Here is a 22614-nt window from a genome sequence, read left to right on the forward strand (position 1 = left end):
TGAGAAGTAGTAGAAAGTCACAAAAACACCTTCTCAGTCACCACCAACTTAAAAATGTTCTTCTAGACAATTATATATTTATGTGTGCATACTTTTACCAAAAAAACAAAAAAAAAGGTAAGAATCCTGGTTACTCTATGAAAGTAAGACAGTGCTCTGTATTTGTGAATTCTCAAATGTCCTTCTATGTCTGTGACTCTACATCATGGCCTGGAGGACAGCTTGGAATCTGGTTGTCTATGTAAACCATGGCCTACTGACCATCCCCTCGTGATGGGCATCCAGGCTGAACCACATCTGCCCCCTCTGCTGGCTTGCAGGGGTCAGAGTAGTATCGAGTTTCAGAGCGTTATGAGAAGATGGAGAGTCAGTCCCACTGCCCTCCCGCGAAGCCACATGCCTTGCTGGAAGTGTCCAGAGGAGATACATGCAGATTCACTGTGGTGAAAAACACATTCCAAAGGCAGATAATGTACTGTCTGGGCAGCAAGGTATGACTCCGGAATACCGAGGTCTCTCTTTAAACAAGCACACCAGAGCTCAGCCAACCCGCCACTCTCCCTCCTTCCAAGTAGCTAAGCAGAAGCTGATACTCTTGTTACAATGAAACGCATCCCGTGAGGTCCTCCAAAGCTGTCTCCAGAAGCTGTGTGAGCAAGGCTGGTGTGCACTGTAGGCTGCAGAGCCCTTGTGCCTATGGGTGGGCGGATATCTGGAAATAGCCCACGCCACCGGCACATTGCAGCAGCAGAATTGACTAGATCTACTTTGAGCAGAAACAATTATCAAATGATAGCAGGATCTGGGGTCTCTGACAGGGTCAGAGAACCAGAGGGGATGTCACTTTGTATCTTTAAGTTGCCTGTGCATGGTTGACTTTTTTTTTTTTTTTGGTACTGGGGATTGAAATTGAACCCAGGGTACTTTTACCACTAAGTTGCACCCCCAGCCCTTTATATATTGAAACAAGGCCTCACTAAGTTGCTTAGGGCCTGGCTACATTGCTGAGGTTGACTGCAAACCAGTGATTCTCCTGCCTCAGCCTCCCAAGTTGCTGGGATTGTAGGCATGCACCACATACCCTGCTTCCTACCCATTTTTCAATCAGGTTTTTGTCTCGTTTCCCTCGAATTTTTGATTTTTCATCCTTTAGGTATTAAGTCACATTATCCCTTTATCTACATTTACATTGGAAATGTTCTTTCCCCATCCATCAATTGTCTTTTGATTCTGTTGATGGTGTTTGTACCATGAAAACGATGAACTTTAATGTCATTACATGGGTTCTTCTTTTCTTTTATTCCATCGGGATCTGGAGTCACGGTCAGACAGTCTTTCTCTATACGCAGCTGGTGGACTTTCTTCTGTTGGTTCCTTTTTCTACATTCTGACGTTCACTCTTAGAGATATCTGCTTTCAAAATCCATCTTATTTAAGTTCCTTGACTGAACCAGGCCTTGCCAATTAGAACGCTGTAGAGCCAGCCGGGGCAGGAGGCAGTAGGTGACGAGGCCTGGGGCCCATCACAGGTTAAAATCTTTTTTTTTTTTTTAAGGCCCTGAGAGGCCTTTTAAATATATCTTTATTTCTTTATTTTTATGTGGTGCTGAGAATCGAACCCAGTGCCTCACACATGCTAGGCCAGGGGTTACCGCTTGAGCCACATCCCCACCCCAAAACCTTTTTTTTTAGTAGTTCTCCAGGCTGCTGTGAACAAGTGTCACAAACTGGGACTTAAAACGGTGGACACCAGCTCCCGCTCTGGCCGCTGTGTCTGACACCAGGCTGGCCCTGCTGAGGGTCTGGGGACACCCATCCCAGCCTCCTCGGCTCGGGCACACTGGCCATCTTTGGTGGCGCTCGGCTTGCAGATGTGTCACTACAGTGGCCTCCACCTCTGTCCTCACCTGGCTGCCTCCAAATCCCCCAGGCCCAGGACCTAAGCCTTGCTGTGTGGAGAGGAGATAAGAAGTACCCGCCTCGCAGAGGGCTGGAGAGCAGGGCAGAGGGCCTGACTGCCCGTTGCTGCCCTGCCCTGGGCAGCAGGGACTCCGCAGGGGGCCAGGGACCGTAACAGCACTCACGCAGCCCGTGTGAGGGGGAGGCAGTCCCCGCGCCTGCGACGCTCTCGCGATGCCCAGCAGGCACCTCCCACCTGAGTGCGTGCGGACCCGCCCCCTGAATTGGCTCCACTCTCCAGAGAGGACGCGTTGTGGTCCTCCTCTCTCCCCGAGTGGGTTGCGCACATGGGGGCAGTCTGAGCTCGCGGGGTCTCGCTCCTCTGGGGCGCACTCCGGTGACAAAGGAGGGGCGCTGGGTCTCATCCTCATGGGCGGGTGACAGCACGGGGCGTGGAGCCAGAAGTCCCTGGCAAAGGACGGACAGCAAGCAGCGAGGCTGGGCTGGAGGTGGCCCCTGGCTGCTCCTTCTGCCCAGCGGGGCCTGGGCGCGTTTTTGGCACCGAGAGCAGGAAGTGTGGAAGCGCAGGGCACAACGTCCTTTCACGCCTCATTTCACCCCGGTGACATGCTTTAAAATCAATAGATCATTGTCCTCACCGCGCAGAAGGCGATGGCCCATGGGGAAGGCTCCTGGATATTGATGGGCTGGGCCTCAGACCAAGGGCTCCGGGCTCCTGGCCCCTGGCGCCGGTCGGCAAGCGTATGGCCGTGGCACTGGCCATGCAGGTGAATCTGGCACTGGGGCAAGAGCCTCCGCCAGCTGCAGGCCCCTCCAGCCACATTGCAGTAGTCCCTGCCGCCATCTGCAAGTAGAACCTCCCCTTACCCTTCCACAGCGCAGGAAGTCAGCCTGGGAGAGCCCACTGCCCAGCGCAGAGAGCCAGAGCGCCCGGTTACACAGTCTGTGTCCCCTGCACCCACTGACCCTCGTGCCATCGTGGCTCTGGGACACCTGTGTGGATGTCTGTGTGAGACGCGTCTGGCCTCAGCTCAAGTCCTTGGGAGGGCTGCTGCCCTGACATCTCCTCGCCCACTGCCCCGAATGGCTCTGTGTGCCCTGCACACCTTCAGCTCTCTGCCCCCTGCCCACATGCTTTCCTGTAGGGTGGCATTCCCCAGGGCTCCTGCGGGGGCCACTGGGACCGTCACTGGCTGTAAAACACCATAAAGTCACAGTGGTGTGTCCCCACAGAAGGCCAGCCCAGTGCACACACACACGGGGCCTGGTGAATTCTACGCTCTTCAAGTGCAAGGCAGCGGGATGCTGTCACCTGGATTTCCTGCTCGAGAGATGCTGTGAACAGCATCAGTTGGAGCTTATTAAACAATTGCCAATCCCACTCTGCAACGCAAGAAGGGTCAGCTGCAGAGTGCTCGTAAGGCTGACCGGGGTGTGGCCGAGAGCTGCAGGATATCGTGCCCCTGCACAGAGCTCAGGCCTCCAGCTAGAGCATGCAGTGTGCGCACCAAGGTCCCCGGAGACGCCATGGTTTGCTGTGCTTGCTTCTCAAAGGGGAACCCCGGAGCCCCAGCAGTTTGGTGGGCATCGAGGAATTAGTGGGGCTTAGTCCCTGTCACAGCCCTTATCGCAGAGGACGCTTCTGGTCACATGCCAGGTAGTCCAACTCCAAGGATCAGACGAGACAACAAGGAACCCGTTCCCATGAGGTCCTGAGCCGGAACGCATCCAGGACGCCGCCGCGGAGCCCGCTCTGCCCGTCCTGCTGCGCTGCCTCCTCGGGGTGCCGCCTCAGCCCTGCTGGCCTCCTCATACTCTCAAGTGACCAGGTTCTTCCAGGTCTCACCCAGCACCCAGCAGCAGCAGAAAGCCTGTCTCTCTTGGGCATCAATTTTGAGAGGCAACTCTCCCCGAGCCCCCTCTTCAGAAGCCCTCATGTGTCACTGGCTGGATTATGTCACCTGGGTATGCTTAAGCCCACCGCGGACTAGAGGAGCAGGTTGTTGGACCACCCCTGACCCCTCAGGCTACCCGAGCCAGCCTCTCCTGAAGGCTGTGGCTGTGCAAGGGGCTAGGTGACCACAGGCCAAGGTCCTGCCCACAAGCGGGCACTGTGGCGGAAGGTCCTCGACCTGCACGAGGGAAGCGATGTGTCAGGTTTCTGACCCCAAATCCCTGTCCTCTGGGTCTCTCCACAGCAGACGGGGCAGGGCTGACACCACAGGTGTCACCACCCTTCCCTGTCACCAGCCTCGCAGGAGTGCTGCTCCATGGGCCACTTGCCATGCGGGGTGCTGAGGGCTCCCGATCACTTCTTCCAGGCAGGGCCGACAGTGGCCCAGGGCCTCCAGCTTGTTCCAGCCCCATGGTCTGCCCGCCACGCCCAGCAGATGAAAGGTGGCCAGTGGGTGGTGGGTCGGGCAGCCTCTCCTGGCGCCTCTCCCCTTCATCCGCGGTATGAGGCTGAGGGAGCGAGGAGCCAGCATGGCCCAGCATCATCGGAGGAAGTTTGGGGCAGGCTGCAAACTGACCACAGCTGGCCCAGGACAAGGACAGCCAAGGACCAGGCGCGTCGCCAGGGGCAGCACTGTCCTCTCACCATGGCCTCGGCACCGCCTGGCCTGGGCCCGAGGAGGGTGTGCCAGAACACGCTGTCCCTCTCCAGCAGGGGCTTGAGGCCGTGAGTAAGGGGCAGCGAGGAAAGCCCAGGGCCCTGGAGACTTGTGTCCGCGTCCCCCGTCTGTGAGACCGGGTGCCGCTGGTGCTCTCCTGCCTGGCTCCCCCTGTTCTGTTTAATGGGACCACACGGCTGGGCACCTCGAGGACCAGGAGGTACACGGAGCACCTGACACGCAGCTGGCTCCAGAGAGGGGGATTCCACTGTCATTACCCCTGAACTTGGGCCAGGACAATGGGGCCAGGTCCAGGCTCCTTGGTGAAGCTCTTGGGTTTGGCCATCTCTGCCCACTTCTCACTTATTGGCGTGTGGCCTGCGTCGGCCTGGAGTGGTGACCTGGCTCTCCCACAGCCTGGCACCCGCGTGTCCTCTGCAGCTCGACTTTGTGATCCCCTGGGGAGCGGCTCTGAAGTCCTCTGAACGCTCCCACTTGTCCAGGACTGGAAATGAACGTCTGAGGGACTGACATGTCCCCCGGCTGGGTGTACGAGTCCTTACTGTCACCATAACAAATGCGTAAGCCTTCGTTGTTTAAACAACACAAACTCTCGACCGTCGTGGGGGTCAAGGGTCCCGAGTGATTTCCATGAACTGTAAACCTAGGTGTGGGCAGGGCAGTGCTCCCTGGAGCTCTGGAGGGGGACAGCGGGGTCCTGTGTTTCCTTCATCTGGACTCCGCCTGCACTCCTGGCTCCTGGCAACTGGTTCCAGTGTGTTTTCTGGTTCCTGCCTAGACTGTCATGTTCAGAGAGCCAGAGTCCACCCAGTATCCAATGCACATGCTCAGCCCTGCCTCCATTGGACTGTGTCCCTCTTTTTAGGACTCCTGTGCTTTGATCGGGCAGGCCTAGACAGCCAGGACAATCCCCTCACCCGAAGATCCTTAATTTAATTACACCTGCCGTGTCCCCTTTACCAAGTGAGGGTCACGTCCACAGATTCTGGGAAGTAGGACGGGGACACCTTCCGCCTGCAACAGTGGGCCCAGAGCAAGCCTGCCTGGAAGTGACCAAACCTGCATTAGATGCCCCCTGCTCTCCACACTCCAGGGTGGCACCAGGCCGGGGGCAGCTGATGGGCTGAGGACAGTGCTGCCCAGGGAGAAGGAGCTAGGTTATTTCTTTTCTTTTTTAAAAAAAATTTATTCTGCTTTGTTATATTGACAGAGAATTCATTGCGATTCATGTTGCACAATTTTTCATATCTTTGGTTGTATTTGTGTGTGTGTGTGTGTGTGTGTGTGGTGCTGGGTATTGAACCCATGGCCTCGTGCCTGTGAGGCAAGCACTCTACCAACTGGGCTGTGTCCACTGCTAGATTATTACTTAAGACTAAGAATGAGACTGGGCTTCACTCACCCTGCCTCTGGGTGGACACTGGCTCTCTCAATATGACAGTCCAGGCAGGAACCAGAAAACACAGTGGCTGACTTGGCAGAGAGGGCACTAGCCGGTGCCGAGGGACTGAAAGGGCATCAGGGAGCCCTGTTGCCCCAGGCTTGGCCATGCTGTGGATGGCCACTGCTCACCAGTCACCTGGCAAGCCTGTGGGAAGAGAAGGAGTTTCACACCTGAGTCCTGTCAGCTGGCTGCTGGCCCTTGGAATATGGCGGAATGCAGATGTTAAGTACCACTTTAGCAAAGTGGGTCTGCTTTGCTGACCCTGAGTTGGACGCATGCCTTACACAGACTCCTGCTAAGAAACAGTGCAAAACCCCAAACACCACAAATCACACCCAAGTGGAAGCCAGGAAAATGGCAGAACCAACCATCTTCTTCCTGAGCCAGGCTCCTCATGAGACACTTCCTGAAAACAGAGACTGCCATTCAGTGGACCAGCAAAGGGGTCAGCACCCGCACCCGCACCCAAGGAGTCTTCCAAAACACAGGTGGAGGGTGCAGCGTTGTCAACCCTATTCCTCACCCCACGTTCCTATTCCATCTTCAGATATGAGCTGGTAATGATAGAAACCATCACAATTAGCACTAAGAAGAGTGGTTCCATCTTTTACTCAGCATTTTAAAAATCCCCGCGTTGATAACAAAAGTACATGGTACCAGCATAAAAACAGACACACAGGCCACTGGTACAGAACAGGAGGCCCAGGGACAAGTCCACACACCTCAGTCATCTGACCCCTGACGAAGGAGCCACACACTGACCTGGAGAAAAGGCAGCCTTTTGAACACACGGGACAACTGGTTGTCCACATGCAGTGAGGGAGCCTGGACCCTCACCTCTCACCCAGCACGAAAATCAACTCAAATAGATGAGAAACTAGGCAACTCCTAGAAGAAAACGTAGGGTCACCACTCCACTTTTAGACACAGGCAGTGTCTGGAATATATAAAGAACTCAGAAAACTTCACACCAAAAAATCAGATAACCCCAATTAATATATGGGCAAACGAATTAAAAGACTTCTCAAAAGGAGAAATGCAGTTAAGGAAATGCAAATCAAAACCACACTGAGATTTCATCTTACTCCAGTCAGAGGCTGAATCCAGAACACAAGTAACACTAAAGGCTGGTGGGAGGGAGCAGTGGACACTGTGGGTGGACTGTCAATGAGCACAGCCACCATGGACATCAGTGTGGAGGCTCCACCCCAGGCCCCGGGGACACACGCCTCAGGGTTTCGCTGAAGGATCAAGGACATCCTACGTGGGACAGGGAGACAGCCCACCGGGGTCCCAGCAGCACAGAGCGCAATAGCCGAGCTGCGGCACCAGCCTAGGTGTCCTCACAGGATGAGTGGACAGAGAAAACAGGGTACATACGCAGTGGCGTGCTCTCAGCCATAAAGAGAATGAAATCGTGGCATTTGCAGGGAAATGGATGGAACTGGCGATTGTCGTGTTTGCAAAGTCGGCCAGACTCAGAAGGTGGGGGACACAGGACCTCTCCTGTATGCGGAACCTGGAGAGGAAAAGGGGAAGGAAAGTGGGGTGGGTCTCCTGGAACCAAAGGAGATCAGGGAGGAGAGGGCCTGGGGGGAGGGCCTGAGGGAGGGGGCTGCGGGGGAGGGACGCTGCCACCTCATGTTGTCACGCTGGGCGCAGGTACAGTCACGCAGCACGGAGCCCCACCAGTGCGCACCACTGTGATGCACCAAGTTAAAAAATGGGAAGAATTCCCACTTTGATAGGGGCTTCCTGTTGTGCCTAGAATATGAGAACCGTGATGTGTCCGCAGGTTGTACTGCAGGGCTGGGCTGGGGCTCAGGGCAGAGCGCTCGCCTTGCACGTGCGAGGCACTGGGTTCGGTCCTCAGCACCACATAAAAACACGAATAAAATAAAGATGTTGTGTCCACCTACAACTAAAAAGTAAAAATAAGTGCACATACTTCACACGCAGTCCTCGGGAAGTTTCTGAGGGTCCATGATCCAAACGCTCTGGAGAGGCAGTCTGAGGATCCGCGGCTGCTAGCTGGGGGGAAGCCAGCGTCGGATGGCAACGCAGACACGCTGGGCACACGAGCAAACCCATCCCACGTGGAAGGCACCCTAAGCAGAAAGTGCATTTAATGAGCACCACTGTCCACCAGAGAGTGTGGACAGGCTGTCAGCCTCCAGGTGACAGAGCTGAGGCAGGCTGGGCTCACTCCTGCTGCCCGGGGACAAAAGACTGCTTGGCCCAGGGAAAGGTCAATTCAGAATAGAATGGTGTGGCTTCCGCACCATCGTGAGGGTGAAATTACAGGCAGGAGCCACTGCATGTGCTGGGTGCTCAGTGTTTCCTGCCATCGAGGAGTGCAGGAAGGGACCGCCACGGTGCAGAGATGGGGGACCGCCTCTGTAACAGGAGGGGGCTGCCCGGCAGGTGCACTAGAATCCAAAGGGTTCCGTCCTCCCCAGAGCACGGGTCCTGCAGGGTTGAGTTGGCAAAGGAGCTTCCAGCAGCCAGGCCGTGGGCGCAGCCGGGGCCTTCCAACCCCGTGGGGAGTGTTGGTCCCAAGGACTGGACAGCCCCAGGCAGGGGCTCTTCTGAGCGTCTCATGAGCGATTCGCAGGGACTCCCTGAATTTCCGTACATTCCACCCATAAATGCCAGGGACCATGTCTTTACAGGGAAGTCTGTACTTTTATCAGATCCTGAAGGGTTCCGAGGCTTGGGGGTTTACAGGAGCCACGGTGTGACCCAAGCTTGGACAGGGATGTTGCCTGGGCCAAGACACCTGGCTTCCGAGCCTCAGCCTCCCCGATCTGTACCTTGGGGACAGTCCTGCCGATGCACAGGTGGGGGGTGCGGTGCCCGGCCCTTGAGGAGCCTGCTGGGGTAGCTGTGCCCAGGACAGTGACTCCTCCCCAGGCCCGGGCTTCCCTGAGCTCCTGCTTCAGTGTCCCAGCAGCCTCCTGGTTTATTTGGGGTGGTTTCTTGGGGTCTCCTGGAGAAAGAGGGTCAGCTCTGCCCCAGGAGGTGGCCCTGCCCTCCCTGTGGGGGGGGGGCTCCCAGCTCCCGTGGCTTCCCAGCCGAGAAGCGATGCTGCAGGGTGACCTCCGAGGATGCTGACAAAACAAGACCCAGCCCCAAGGCAAGGCATCCAGCCCCGCGCAGCACCAGGTGCCTGGCCTTGGCTCTCCTCCCCGGCCTCCAGGGGCCGAGCACCACCCTGGCACACCTGGGGGTAGGGCTGGTGGCCCAGCACTCCCCACTGGCCTTCCCAGCCCCGTCATGGTGCTCAGGTCACGAGACACGGTGCTTCTTCGGGACTTCCCGGAGGTCCTGCCTCCAGCCCTAGGTCTCTGGGGTGGGGTGAGGGTTGGGGCAGGCACTTTGGTCAACACGACCAAGAGCAGCACCTCCCTTGGATGCTCTCTTGCTCCTTTGAGTTAAACTCACCCGTGGTCTTAAAAATCACCTCTGTTCTGGGGTCAGAATGAAGGGTTTGATCCCAGCTCCACCAGAGATAGCTGTGTGGCCCTGGGAAAATTGGTCCATCTCTCTGAGCCTCAGACTTCTAGTCTGCAAATGGCGATCCCCAGCGTTCCTGTCCCAGTGGGCTCTTGGGAGGCTCAAAGTGTGAAGTGCTGATGTGGGAAGATGCTGGCAGCTACTGTTGTGTTAGTTGTCCGGGTACAACCTCAGGAAATCAGAAACAGAACAACACCAAGAAGAAAACCCGAGGTGCTCAGAACCCCAGGACCTGTGCCCACACTTGCCGGCCTTCCCGGGGTTCCTGGATGTCTCTCCCTGCGTCCGAGTACCCATCTTGGGCCCCTTCTGGGTAGAGTGGAGCCTTTTCTCTTAGCCCACTTCCCTCCAGCTGAAACCTACGTCCAGAACGTCCCCTCTGAGCCCACACTGGCCACGGTATATAATTCACACTCCAGTGTTTCTGAAACAGGAACGTGTTTTAGAACCAATGTCGAAAGAGGCATCTCGTCTCCTCCCCCTGAACCAGGGCCGCGCAGTCCGAGGTACCAGCTTAGGGGACGAGGGGTAGGTCCCAGGAGATGTCTGCAGAGGCCACCTGGGCTCCCCAGTGCCACCGTCACCCTGAACGGCCTGGAGCTGGGACCCTTCTGCTCCTCCCAGTCCTTCACTACTGACTGCTGCCCGCTTGGCCTGGCAGGAAGCACAGTTCTCTGGGATCCTGGACTCAGTCGCAGGAGGGACGAGGGGCCTTTGGTCAAGACCACGGCCAGCCTCCCTCCTTCCGGTTTCAGGCCAGGCTGAACCCGAGGTCCAGGGAGGGGTGCTTTCTCAGCTCAGTCTGGGGAGGGGAGGGAGGCCCCTCGGGCATCAAGATGTCCAGCACCGAGGCCTGCTGAGCAGGGCTGCAGAGTGGAAGCTTTAGCTGGCTGTCCCCTCCATCACGGAGCAGAAGGCACCAGGAGAGGCCCTCCTAGCGCCAGGGACAGATTTCCCACAAATCACGTGCTCCGAGGCACAAGAGGGTGCCTCGTCCTTTTCCCGAGTTCCGTCTTAGGCCTGCATTTCGGGCGGCTGCAGGTGGTGGGCACTGCAGGTCAGCACTCCTGAGGGGAGGACAGGGGACATGGCTGCAGCAAAAAGAAGGGGCTGCCTGCCACTCTGGCAGGGAGGCGAGGGCGGGCGCTGTCACGCCCACCGCCTGACATCCTGCCTGGCCCCCCCAGCAGCGCTGACATTGTGGCCACACACCCCCAGCTCCTCCTCCTGCGGCACAGTGTGACCCTGAGCTCCGCCTTCCGTGCTGGGTCCCTGCCAGTGGCTGGTGCTGGCTCAGGGGTGGCTCCGGCCACCACGACGGGGGAACCCTTCCACAGCAGGCTGGACAGCTAGCGACACTGCCCGCTTTGGAACGCCGCGGTGAAGTGGCAGCAGACAGGGATGGGGCGTCACAGCGCAGGCCTCAGCCACTGCGCAGCTAGGGCTTTGGAGTGGCCCACAAGAGCGAAGGCTCTGGTGACCATGACGGGGCAGAGGTAGGGCTGGCTGAACAGATCTGAGGGCTCACAGGATAGAAAGGTGACCGCCAGACCATGGGAGGGCTGCAGGGGACAGGGGTGGGACAAGAACTAACGGCAGCCTTGGTGGGGGGTGTTTCTGCTGGGACCAGTGTCTGCCCCTCACGGAGGCACTCAGACCTCTGATTGTGGGGTGCTCTGGACAGGCTCAGGCCACCAGGGTCCTCCGTGCAAAGGGCCAGGTCCTCACAACTGGAGCGACTCACTGTCCTTTCCAGATCCTGGCCCTCGGGCCAGGCGCTGCTGACTCTGGTTACACAGGGCTCTGGGCAGCCTGCGCCCCAGGCACAGGGAGGGGTGCTCAGCAGAGTGGGGAGTGTGAGTCACCATGTCTCCCAGCCAGGCCAGGGAGAGGCTGGCAGGCAGTCGGCGGCAGCCATCCACCAGCGGCCGAACCTCGGCCCACCAGAGGCCAAGTGGCTCCCTGCCCCTCGGCCCCAGGAATCCACCCCCACACAGCCCCGGGCTGTGGGCTCCGCCTGGAGGAACGCCCTTCTCTGGGCTCCTCCAGGCTCCAGCTGGGCCTGTCAGAAGCCACACGTCCGCGTCCTGACTTCCTGGAGGACCCGGAAAGCCATGGCTCCCTCCTTTGTTCTTGGGCATGGAGCCTCCCTAGCAGGGTTATTGAAATGGTGCCCGCCCGGCGTGTCAGAGCCTGGCATGACACCGTGCCCAGCCACGCGGCTGTGCTGCGTCCTGGACCCAGCCAGGAACGTTTCCGTCCTGAGGGCTGGTCCCCTCCCCCTGCCCTTCCCTGGATCTCGGCCATTTCCCCAGATGCTGTAAAATGGATGCTGCCCTCGTGGGAAGGAAGTGTTTTGGCTACTTAAAATTAAACCAAACCAGAAACTGACCTTGACCTTGCCTTCCAGGGGAGGGCAGAGCTCACACAGGGTGCTGCTGGCCCAGGTGCTCTCGCCAGTCAGGGGCAGAGGAGGACGGTGGCTTCCATGCATCAGTTAGTGCTGCCAACAGAGTGTCCAGTCCAGTCCTGGCTCAGTCAAGCACTTGAGGAGCTCAGGACTCTTGGCTGTGGACGACAAAAATTCAGCCCTGATCACTGAAGAAAAACCGTGTGTGTGTGTGTGTGTGTGTGTGTGTGTGTTGCTGGGGAAAAGTGACATTATGTGACTTCCAAGATGGATCTTAAGGGACAGCACCACTGCTACCTGGTGTGCTGTGTGGGCCTGCTGACCCTGGGGAGCCAGCAGCCATGCTGTGAGGAAGCCCAGCCAACCTCTGCGGAGAACCTGCAAGGACAGGCCTGCATCGTGAGGCACCGAGCGTCAGCTGCCAGAGGAGAGAGACCCTGAGCCTTCTGATGACCCCAGCCTCTGGCCATGGCGTCCCCCAGGTGTGGCCCCAGACAAGGCAGAGCAGAAAGGTCATCTGGGTGCGCCTTGTGCTGACCGCGGAGCCCCCCAGCAGGGCTGCCATTTTCTTCTGAGGCTCCCGCTGGGGTGACTGGTCATGCAGCCACATCCCCGCACCACAGGGTGGCAGAGGAAGTGCCCCTCCCCTCCCAACCTCCACCCATCAGTCCTTACAAAGTGTTCAGTCTCGGTGACAGTCACAGCCCTAAACCACTCACCATGCTGGGGAGAGCTCTGGCCGGCTGGGGAGCTGGGAGACGCGGGGGGGACAGAGAGTCCACCTCGTCAGGTCCAGTGGGAGCTGTGGGGAGTCACCAGGGAAAGGGGGGCCTGGGGGAAGGACATGTCCAGGCCCACTTGGTGCAGATGGGCAGGTCTGGTGCTTCCTGAGAGCTGCCCTCAAGAAGACTGCATTGGTGGGCACAGGTATGCGGGGTGGGGACAGGAGCGGCTGCCTGCCCTGGCAGGCGTGGGTAGGAGTGGAGACAGCGGGAGAAGACGTGGGCACTGATGCGGTGCCCGCTTGCACGGCCCCAGTGCTCCTGGAGGGCCCGCGCCACTCAGCCGCATCAGTGCTCAACATGCACTCCATTCAGTGGGACTGTGCCCCTCGGAGGGCAGGGGCACATGATGGTTCGCATTCATGAGGGTGGCATTCTCACTGCTGGAACAAAGGCCAAGCCAACAGTGGCTTAAACAAAATAGAATTTTGTTCCTTTCTTGTGAAACACCCTCGATTAAGCAATTCAGGCTAACAGGCTACTCTGGTGCTCTTTTATTTTTATCTTGTTGGTCTGCCATCTTCAATATGTGGTTTCCATGAGATCTAAGCTGGCTGCTCCAGCTCCTGCCAGCACGTCTGCATTCCAGCCAGGTAGAGGGAATATAAGGACAAGGCTAGGAAGTTTCACTCAGCTCTCTGCTGATCACATGGCCATGCCTAGCTGCAAGGGAGGCAGGGAGATGTAGTCCTCGGCCAGTGGTCATGCACTCCAAGGGTTCTAAAGCTGAAGGAAGATGGAGTAGTGGGCTGGGGATGTGGCTCAGTTGGTAGGGCACCTGCCTGGCAGGTGCAGGGCCTGGCATTCTATTCCCAGGGCCACCAACCAAAAATGAAAGGAAGAAAGAAGGGGAGGCCGGAACCGAACGACAGGGGCCGACGTGGCCTGAGACACTTGAGCCTGAGGCTGGAGGGACCGCGACACGAGAGGCAGCGCGGTGCAGTGGCGGGCGTTTGGGCCCCACAGTCACATTTCCGGGAGGTGTGACCTTGGCTGTCCCTTGGTTAGCTGGAACTCCTCACCACTGAGCACACTTCTGTTTCTGGGGCTGGCACTGTAGCTCTCCAGAGCCGGATGGTTTAAGTGACGACGTTTTAGTTGACGTTGTGCGGAAGCCTCTTGCAGCTAAACGGCGCCCGGTGTTCAGTGAGAGACAAGTGGGAAGGACAGCGCCCTTACAGAGTGAGTGAGGTCATCGGTGCAGCAGAGGACATGTGTGCTTGCCCATGTGCACCCGAGCAGGGCCAGGACTGCGGGACAGCTCCACGCAGCCACCGCGGCAGTCACCAGTGTGCCCGTGGGGAGGGGCCTGTGGAGCTGGTGCTAAAAGAAGGCCCGGGTGCCGTCCAACCCCCCTCCCCACCGTGGGCAAGGCGCAGAAGCAGCCGGCCTTCCCCCTGTCACACAGTGCTCAAGCTCCCAACCCTAGCTCAGCCTTTCTGGGGACAGTGGGGGTGCCCAGAGGGAGAACAGCTCACTCATCTGCTCTGTGGCACCCGCCTCTGTGAGCTTCCTGTGGCCGCCCCAGATGCGCCAGGTGCGGCGGCCACAGGCTCGGACCTGAAGACAAGAAGAGCGTGTCCCCCTCCCCCACGCTGAGGCCAGAGGACTGCTGTGACCCTGTGGCAGGGCCATGTCCACCTGCCCTCCGAGGGCTCCAGAGAAGAGTCCCGCTCTGCCCCTCTGCTCCCGGGGCTCCGGCGGTCCTTGGCGCCCCGTGGCTCACGGCCTCAGTCTTCTGACGGTCCTCCCTGCCTGCCTCTGGTGCCCTCTCTGCTGTGAAGAGTCCCTCCCACTGTGTCCCAGTCCACCCCCTCCATGCCCCATTCCCTGGCAGGGGCACGTCCAGGGCCCTGGGTGCGTGTGGCTCTTCGGGGACAGCTCTTGGCTCTGAGCACCTCCGGCTGCAGGGTCCCCATCCTGCCCAGATGGAGTCTGACCCTCACCTCCCACTCCTGCCCTGTCCTCCTCCTGTCCGCTCTGCAAGGGTCTCTACACCAGCCATTGTGAACAGTGTCCCACTGGGATGGGAGGGCGGTGCCTGCCCGGAATGTCCCGAGCTGCTCTTGGAAGAGCCTGGGGAGGAGACGAGAGATCAGCCCGGGAGCAATGATTAACAGGAGAAGTGTCACGAGGCAGGATCTCACTCGACCTCGTGGAGATTGGCGCCCAGAGCCTCCGGTGGCTGTTCACGGGTCACTTTTTCCTTCCACTAAAACCACAAGGAGGAAACGTCCCCGGGGCACGTTGGCCAGTTGAGGCCCGAAGACTGCGGGCACAGAGTCAGGCCACCCGCACACATCGCTCTTTTGAGGGGGAAGCAATGAACACGGCAGGTCTGTTGTTGCTGAGAGTCCAGACCCGTGGACAGAGGGACGGAGGGGGCCACGAGGCCAGGCTCTTGGCAGCCTCTGACCCAGCGGCCGCAGGGCGGGACGCTGCATGGGGTTGTTTAAAAGGTGCCTGTGCATGGTTTTCTGAGACCCTGGGGAAACGTTAGCTGAGGTCCCGTCTGATCATTCTAAGGCTGGAAGGGTCTGGACCTCATCGGGCCAACACGGTCTTCTATAGCATTTGTGATGCTCCTTTTATCAATCTAAAATCAATTTCACAGAAAGCATAACCCTGCACACATAATAATAATAATAATAATAATAATGATAATAATGAATTAATAATGATATAATGCCCTCCTGTGAATAGAAAGTGACCAGGAGAGTCAGCCACAGCAAACGGCTGGATGCCAGGAGGGAGGCGAGGAGCCGGCCACTTCAGAGCGGGTGGCATGGCGGGTTGCCGTGCTGAGGGAGGCTCCCGGGAAGGCTGTCGCCGCCACGTCCCCCAGGGACTGGGCGACTCTGTGGCCTTGCAGCTGCCCCTCATTTTCCACGATGCAGAACAGGGCAGTGGCCGCCCGGATGGGAAAACGTCTTCTTCATGCGGAGGCTGCTTTCCCGGAATAGCCAAAGTGTAACTATGCAAAGAGCAAACAAAGAAATGGGGTTCGCTCCAGACCACAGTCCTCAGGGGATGTTTGCTGGCGTCAAGTTCTGGGACATCAGGAAGCCGGAAGTCCTGGGCTCTGGGGGCTGTCAGCTCATGGAACCCCTGCGAGTCTCCAGAGCGCCCCCTGGGGGCAGCTGTGCCCCTGTTGGGACCAGCGACCTGCCCTCGGGTGGTTTAGGGCTCAGAGAGGGTGCCCTGCAGTGCTATCATCACCAGCTGTGTGGCAGAACCTGGTGTCCTGGCTGGGCAGGGACTTGAAGGCACAGGAGGCGGCCACTTTAGCACAGCTTGTTCCCTCCTTGACTCAGTTCCTGCGTCCTGATGAGCGGGGCTACCTCTAGACAAGAAAAGCTTCTATCTAGGCTAGTGGCCTGTGGACGAGCACGGGGAAGAGGAAGAAATCGACCCCATTGCAGGTTGCGACAGAAATGTTCAGCCGGGCCAAGTCCCAGCTGCCCAGGCTGTGTGCCCCTGGGCAAGTTACTCACCTTCTCTCTGAGCCTCAGGGCTCTTCTCTGTAAGGGGGGGTCTAATATATCCCCCCAACTCACAGGGTGGGAGTCCTCAATGCGAAAGACGCACATAAAACACTCCTTGGCACAATCCCAGCCATGGACATTCCCGCGCAGAGAGCACGAGAGGCTCACATAGGTGCCCCAGCCTGGAGGGAGGGGCTCGGCAGGGAAACGCTTTCCCATCTCCTCCTGTTGGTGGGTTGGCTTTGCAACTCAGTGGCTTCAAGTCCACTACAGCTGTGCAGCCATGACTTCTGTCCAGCTCCAGAACATTCCCAAGAACCTGCCCTTCCCCTCCCCCGCCAGCCCCGGGCAGCCCCAGCCACTGTTCTGTCCCCAAGACCTGCCTCCCCTGGGCCTGTCCTGTGAGTGGAGTCCCACAACACGGTGTTCCGAGTCCAGCTGCTTCCACCGGGCCCTGTCCCCGAGGTCATGGTCCATAGCAGGATCAGCACACGCTCTCTCCATGACTGCATCGTCCTGCAGGGCTCTCGCGGACCTAGGCCTCCTCAGTGGGTGGACAGGTCTGTCCTCCACTTCAACGGAAGTATGAGGGTTCATACTGGGAGGCAGCGAGCCTCCCGTGGAGCTGCTGTGGTGACCGGGAGGTCCCCCCAGCTCATGGGAGACAATGCAGGAGCATCCCAGGGGCAGCGATGAGACGGTGGGGGCTGTGGCCTAACCTGCAGGCTGATCCTTCTGATGGACTCCTGTCCTGGGCGGTGACTGAGGCCGGGGGTCTGGCTGGCGAAAGCCGTGTGCCCTTGGGGACAGCGGTGTGCCCTTGGGGACCGTGTTTGGTCCCTGGCACTTCTCTCGCTCTCTCTCTGCTTCCTGGCTGCCACCAGCTGAGCAGCCGTCCTCTGGTCAGGAGCGGAGCCCTCGCTGCTGCCTCCACACGAGCAGAGCAAGGGAGCTGACCAGCCGTGGACCGGACCTCGGAAACCGTGAGCCTTGAAGGACCTTTTTGGTCACAGCAATGAGAAGCTGAGTAACGACGGGGCTCACCCCGACCTGCACCCAGGAAGCCCGGGTGACCTGTCCAGCACACCACAGGCCAGTGTGCGCTGTCAGCGGGCCTGAGTGGCCACAGGCCAGAGAGATGGGGAGAGGGTCACACAGGACGGTCCAGGAGATCGGCCCAAGGTGCTGCCACCAGCCGCAGCTCAGTCCTGGGTGACATTGATTCAGAAGCAGCGTGCCCTCCCCATCCCGGCCTCTCCTGAGGCCACAGCCAATAGACCCTGGGATCTGCTGGGAGGGGGGACGTCCTTCCCAGTGGAAGCCACACCTGGACGATGCCCTCTTCCTGGGTGTTCTCGGTCTCTGTCTCTCTGTCTCTCTCCCACACACCCCGCCTGCAACTGCAGCGCTGTCACGCCACTGGGTGGAGCCAAGCCCGAGGGCAGAGTCTGGGTTCCCGGTGGCAGCGTTGCTCTGGGAACCACGTCGGGGCGGCCTGCTTCTGGATGCCTCGTGAGATCGCGGACATTTTAATCCAATCTCCTGTTCGTCACAGCCCCGCTGACCCTGGGCTACGCCCGCGTGGGCAGGGAGGCCAGGGAGGCTTGAGCTTCCAGAGAGGGCAGAGGGCAGCTCAGAGGTGAGCCAGGAAAAGGCTCCAGGTCAGCGGGCGGCAGGGGATGGGCAAAGCAAGAGAACCTGAAAGTCTGAAGGATGCTGAAACGGCTAACGAGGCTGGGCGGGGCTTAAGGTCACCCAGGCGGGCCTCGCAGAGCCCACAGCACGACGGACGGGGCGAGCGGGGGCATCCCCACCTCGTTCCACGAGGCCAGGGGCCCCTGAGGTCCAAACCCGACGGAGCCAGGCCAGAGCGCCCTCCAGGCCAGGCGCAGAGCCTCCAGTGACACACGGCTGCTCCTGACCCAGGAAGGCAAGGGCCATCTGACCTCAGGGACGGTCCTGCTGCTCAGGGCATTAGCAGCTGTGAAGGAGGAGGGCCTGGTGCCCACGGGGGCCGTCCTTGCGGAGCAGAGAGAAGTGGCTGGGACCCCCTTTCTCCTAGAGAAGAGCCTGGCGAGGTAGGAACAAAATCAGGCCTCCTCAGGGCATAAGGCACCCCAGCCCTGAGAGCCTCCTTAGCCTGCAGCCTCTCTGCAAGCAGAAACGAAGGAGAGTGACCGTCTGGCCCAACACTGCCCAGAGAGCTTCCTGCAGAGGCCTCGGGGCTGGAGAAACAGCATCTTTCCCAGAGAAGCCGTCCACCCTGAAGCCTTGAATCTTCAGAAAAAAAACATTAAAGTATCTCACAGGGTCTTGTCCCTAAGAGCCAGGGGACGGAACTGTTCGACTTAGACCAGAGCAAAGCCACCTCAGAGTGGCCGCAGCACAGCTGTGCCCAAGGCCAGCGTTGGCTCAAGAATGTGGGGCATCTGAGCCTCATCGTGGTGCAGAGGTCCCACCTGGCAGGGAGCCACCTCTGCCTGGTGTCCCCTGCAATCCTCGTCTTCACGCTCCTGGCGGGCCTCCCCCGGTGCCTCTCCTGAGTCCCTTCTAAGCAACCTAGTGTGCAACCGATCGGCTGGACACTAGGGCCGCCCGCCTGGCCCCGGTGGCAGCAGGTTAGCGTTTCCGTGCAACGTGGCTGCTCCTCAGTCTCGCCCCCCAGGAGGAAGCTTCTGGAGGTGGCTCCCCCCTCAGCACCTACAGCCAGCCCCTCTCCTTCCAGATATGCCAGCTGCCTGCAGCCCCTGAGCCCGTGGGCATCAACAAACGCACAAACAGAAGTGGGAAACTCAGCAGGGCTTGCGGGGACGGCTCGGCTCTGTCTTGCAACTTGGGTCAAGATGAGTCGGCGGCTGGGAGCCAGGTGGGCCTGAGGGTCCTCTCCCTCCCAGGTCTGGGGACACCTCGGCTGCGGCCGTTGGCTGAGATGCCCCTTTCAACGTCCGCCTGGCGCTGGCTCCGGGTAGTCTGCTTGCTGGTTTTGGTGCAGGAGGATGAGCCCAGGGCCACCAAGCCACGTCCCCAGCCCTGTTTATTTCTCACTGTGGGACAGGGTCTCTCTAAGTTGCCCAGGCTGGCCGTGAGGCTGCCGCCCTCCTGCCTCAGCCTCCCCTGTTTCTGGGACTAGAGTTGTGGCTGCTGTGTCCAGCTCTCACGGGGTCACGTTGGCCACCGTCACAACGCTCCCAGATTCAAGGGAAGGAAACAAGACCCCATGATGGAGGGGAGGAGAGGTGAGACCCGTTGTGAGATCACAGGGGGGACCTGTCAGGTGTGGGTCTGCGATGTCCCTGGAGCTGCTGTGCCAGGCCTCCGGTGGGGGGTAGGGCGAGGACCAGGACTGGACCTCTGGAGCCATGAGCAGAGTTAACCCGACCCCCCAAGTCGTTTATGGAGGTGTCGGTCACAGCAACGAAAAGTGACCAACAGGTTCTCTCCTGGCCGAGAGGAAGGGGGAGAGGGAGACGGGACAGCGAGAGCTGAGGTGCTTCCTCTTATAGGGACTGTCACAGGGCCAACTCAAAATTCAATCAAAACGAGGGTGTTTCCAGGTGAGTCACCTGGGGGGCCCACGGCGCAGCCCGCGGTGGCAGGGGTCAGTGGTGGGTAGCCGAGGAAAGCTGGGAACAGAGACGGACACGCAGTGTGAGTGTGGCCACCACCAGCAGCGGCAGACGCGGTGTGCGCCCTCTGCGGAGGCTCACGACACCCGGAGGTGGCAGAGGACTCCAAGCACAACGGGAGGCCGGGTGAGTGTCTTCCGCTCTTGGTCTTTCCACATACCGTCCTGTTGCCCTGGGGCCCATGAGCCCTGCTGCCTGCCTGGGCGTCCTCCTGCCTTGGCTGGGCCTGTCCCTGCGCCCGCCCAGGCCTGCCGGGGCAGCCTCGCGGTGGGGAGCCTGGAGTGCTCGCGGAAATGTCCCTGGAATCTGGGAAACTTCTCATCAGCTCAGGGTCAAGCTAACCACAGACCCTGGCCAGGTCGTCCCCAGGGGCTGGCGAGCACCTCCTCAGACTGGACGCCGTCCTCTCTGCCGGAGATGCAGAAACGTCAAGCGTGTGAGATGAGGGTCGCCCAGGCCACCTCTGCTGCCTCTCTGTTGCATCTGATGACACTTGACATGCTCCACGGTGAGGCACAGGCGGGTCTCACCTCCCTGGAGCCATTTCTCTGTCCCTCCCCCTTGGCCAGCAGGCGGGCTCCCGCCTCCAGTGCTCTCTCAGCACCGGGCGCCTCCCCTCCTCAGGGAGCACAGGGTCCCCTGCCGCCCTTTGCCCAAGAACCATTTCCCAACAGCCTGAGCACTGATCCGGAACCAGAGGCTCCCAGGAGGCCAGGGACATCTGGCTGCACCGCGTTGGCCTTCGCGGGTGCTTGGACGCAGCCCCAGGGCCGGGCAGTGCTCTGATCTGCCGGCCGGGCGCCCCGAGAGCCAGATCCAGCAACTTCAGGACTCAAATAACTGAAGACCAGGATCTGGGCTGCCGCGTGGCTCAAGCCGCGAGCCTGAGCCAGGGGCGTTTGTGGGGAGCAGAGTGGGCTGCCAAGGGTTCCCCACTTAGGACACTTGTTCCTGAGCCCCTCGGCGGGCAGGAGGTGGCATCTGGGGAGGTCCAGTGACCTGCGCATCAGGGAGCCGCAGATTGGGTTTGGCCAGGGCCTGCTGCCCGCGCTCCTGGGTGCCCGGCTCACTCCCGCTGCCCGTCGCCTCCCTCTCCATCCTGGCTCCCGTCTTCCATTCACGAATTCATATTTGAAATTCAAAACCTGCAGATGGGGAGCGAAGGCAGAGGACAGTGCAGACAGCTGCCCAGGCCGGCCTCTCTCGCTGCAGGGACCGGGCCCTCCTTTCCAGAGGCGAAGCCAGCCGTGCCGGGAGCGAGCCGGGTCCTGGAGTGCGTGCAAGACCCTGGTCTCTTCTGACCAGCTCCTCCTAGACCCCAGGCAGCGGCCAGGCCCTGGCCTGCCCTCGCCCCTCCCCCGACAGCCTTTGGAGACTGTGCGCTCCTCCCAAGAGCGCTGCCGCTTTGCCTGAGCCTAGAGCTGCACTGCCCCCTCCTCTTGACCAGAGCCGTCGGCTCTCGGCCTCCAGTGCACACGGGTGGACACGCTGTGTGCCTTTGCCCAGCTTGTCAGTGCCCTGGGCCTGCATGATCCCCAGAGGGAGGACAGCTGCTCCCAGGCCAGAGGTGTCATCTGACTGCCGCCAGGGGACAGTGCCTGCTGGGGGCCCCCAGCGCTCATTCCCCTGGGGAGACGTTGAGTCCACTTGGCTCCCAGTTGGCTTCAGAATCCGGCTTTCTCAGCCCCTGGCCCTGGGACTTGAGCCCTTCGCTAGAGACACTATTAGAAAAAGAAAGAAAAACAGACGACCCTTCAAACACGGCAGGGAGGGCAGAGGGAGCCCGAGACCAGGAGCCCGCTCCTCCGACCCGACCCTCTGCCAGAGCCCCCGAGCGCCGAGTGGTGCCTCCCTGGCAAGACCAGAAGCAGCAGCGGTTGGCATGAGCCCTGGCCTGCTCAGTCCCCAGGTCACCAGGAGGGGTTGTGTCCCCTCCACTCTCCCACCCAGCCAGGAAGCCAGCTCCCATCATTGTCGCTGAGATTCACAGACGAGATGGGACGTCACAGGTACTTCGTCCAGAGCAGAACCTGCCTCCCAGGCAAGGCCACTGTGCCCAGTCGGCCGGGCCAGAGCCCAGCCAGACTCGGGAGCTGGGGCCTGAGCCCGCTGTCACTTCCGAGCCTGGCCATGGCGACCGACCGCGAACCGCCCTGCCGAGCCCACCCCACTCACATGGTTTGACTGATCTAAAAATTATTTATAGACCTGAACTGCACCGAGACTCTGTGCTGTTGCTGTGGCAACGGGGTAGGCAGCGGGCTCCCAGCTTTCCGGGGCCAGAGGAGGCCGTGAGGGGCAGCTCCCAGCAGGAGCCCTGGGTCACTCTGGCCGTCAGAGGCATGGGGATGACAGGCTGGTGCTGCCTGTGGGAGCCTGGGGTGTGAGGTGTGCCTGACCGCAGGGAACTGCCGGGTGCGTCACGCCCAGGGTGTCCCAGCCGGAGGTCACAGCTGGGCTTCCCTGCCCCCACGGCCCTTGGCTTTGGGCTAAGGCCCCCACATGTCTCCACTCGTGAGGGTGGCCAAGAGCCAGGGCAGGCCGCTAGTGCAGACACACCAGAGCCTTGGGACAGAGAAATGGGGAAAGGGATCCAGGAGCCTGGGAGGAGCCAGGCAGCATCAGCCGCGCGGTTCAAATCGATTCTGCTCCAATTGGCTCACGGGGAGAGCAGCTCCCTAGCTGGGGATTTGAGGGACGGTGCATCTGTAGATTGTCATCTATTCACCAAACGCCCCCATGCTCTGGGCCCGGCCGTCTGGGGTCCTGAAGTGCAGCGTGCAGCCCCTTCCCGCAGA

General features: G+C 59.8%; 1 protein-coding gene and 1 long non-coding RNA gene across 2 annotated transcripts; one reads left to right on the forward strand and one right to left on the reverse strand.

Moving 5' to 3' along the window:
* Positions 1-6590: 6590 nt before the first annotated feature.
* Positions 6591-17948, reverse strand: LOC124086652 (uncharacterized). Its single transcript, XR_006849859.2, has 5 exons — positions 12643-17948; positions 11906-12081; positions 9442-10580; positions 7946-8105; positions 6591-7516 (listed from the first exon to the last, which is right to left on the reverse strand). It is a non-coding gene; the product is annotated as an uncharacterized LOC124086652 (long non-coding RNA).
* Positions 17949-18608: 660 nt separating this feature from the next.
* LOC124086653 (uncharacterized) lies at positions 18609-22029 on the forward strand. Its single transcript, XM_058575915.1, has 5 exons — positions 18609-18615; positions 18657-18706; positions 18814-19056; positions 19694-20324; positions 20491-22029. The coding sequence occupies exons 1-5, from the start codon at positions 18609-18611 to the stop codon at positions 20493-20495; spliced, it is 936 nt and encodes a 311-aa protein (XP_058431898.1). The 3' UTR covers positions 20496-22029.
* Positions 22030-22614: the final 585 nt, after the last annotated feature.

The sequence above is a fragment of the Marmota monax genome, unplaced genomic scaffold, assembly GCF_021218885.2.
Source record: "Marmota monax isolate L192 unplaced genomic scaffold, Marmota_monax_Labrador192_F-V1.1 WCK01_AAM20220418_F8-fsc00024, whole genome shotgun sequence".
NCBI lineage: Eukaryota > Metazoa > Chordata > Mammalia > Rodentia > Sciuridae > Marmota > Marmota monax.

Coding starts and splice junctions, on each gene's coding strand:
- LOC124086653 (XM_058575915.1), top strand. Junction 18,707..18,813: donor TCCTCGTCTTCACGCTCCTG/GCGGGCCTCCCC, acceptor GCAGCAGGTTAG/CGTTTCCGTGCAACGTGGCT. Junction 19,057..19,693: donor AGTCGGCGGCTGGGAGCCAG/GTGGGCCTGAGG, acceptor TTCCTCTTATAG/GGACTGTCACAGGGCCAACT.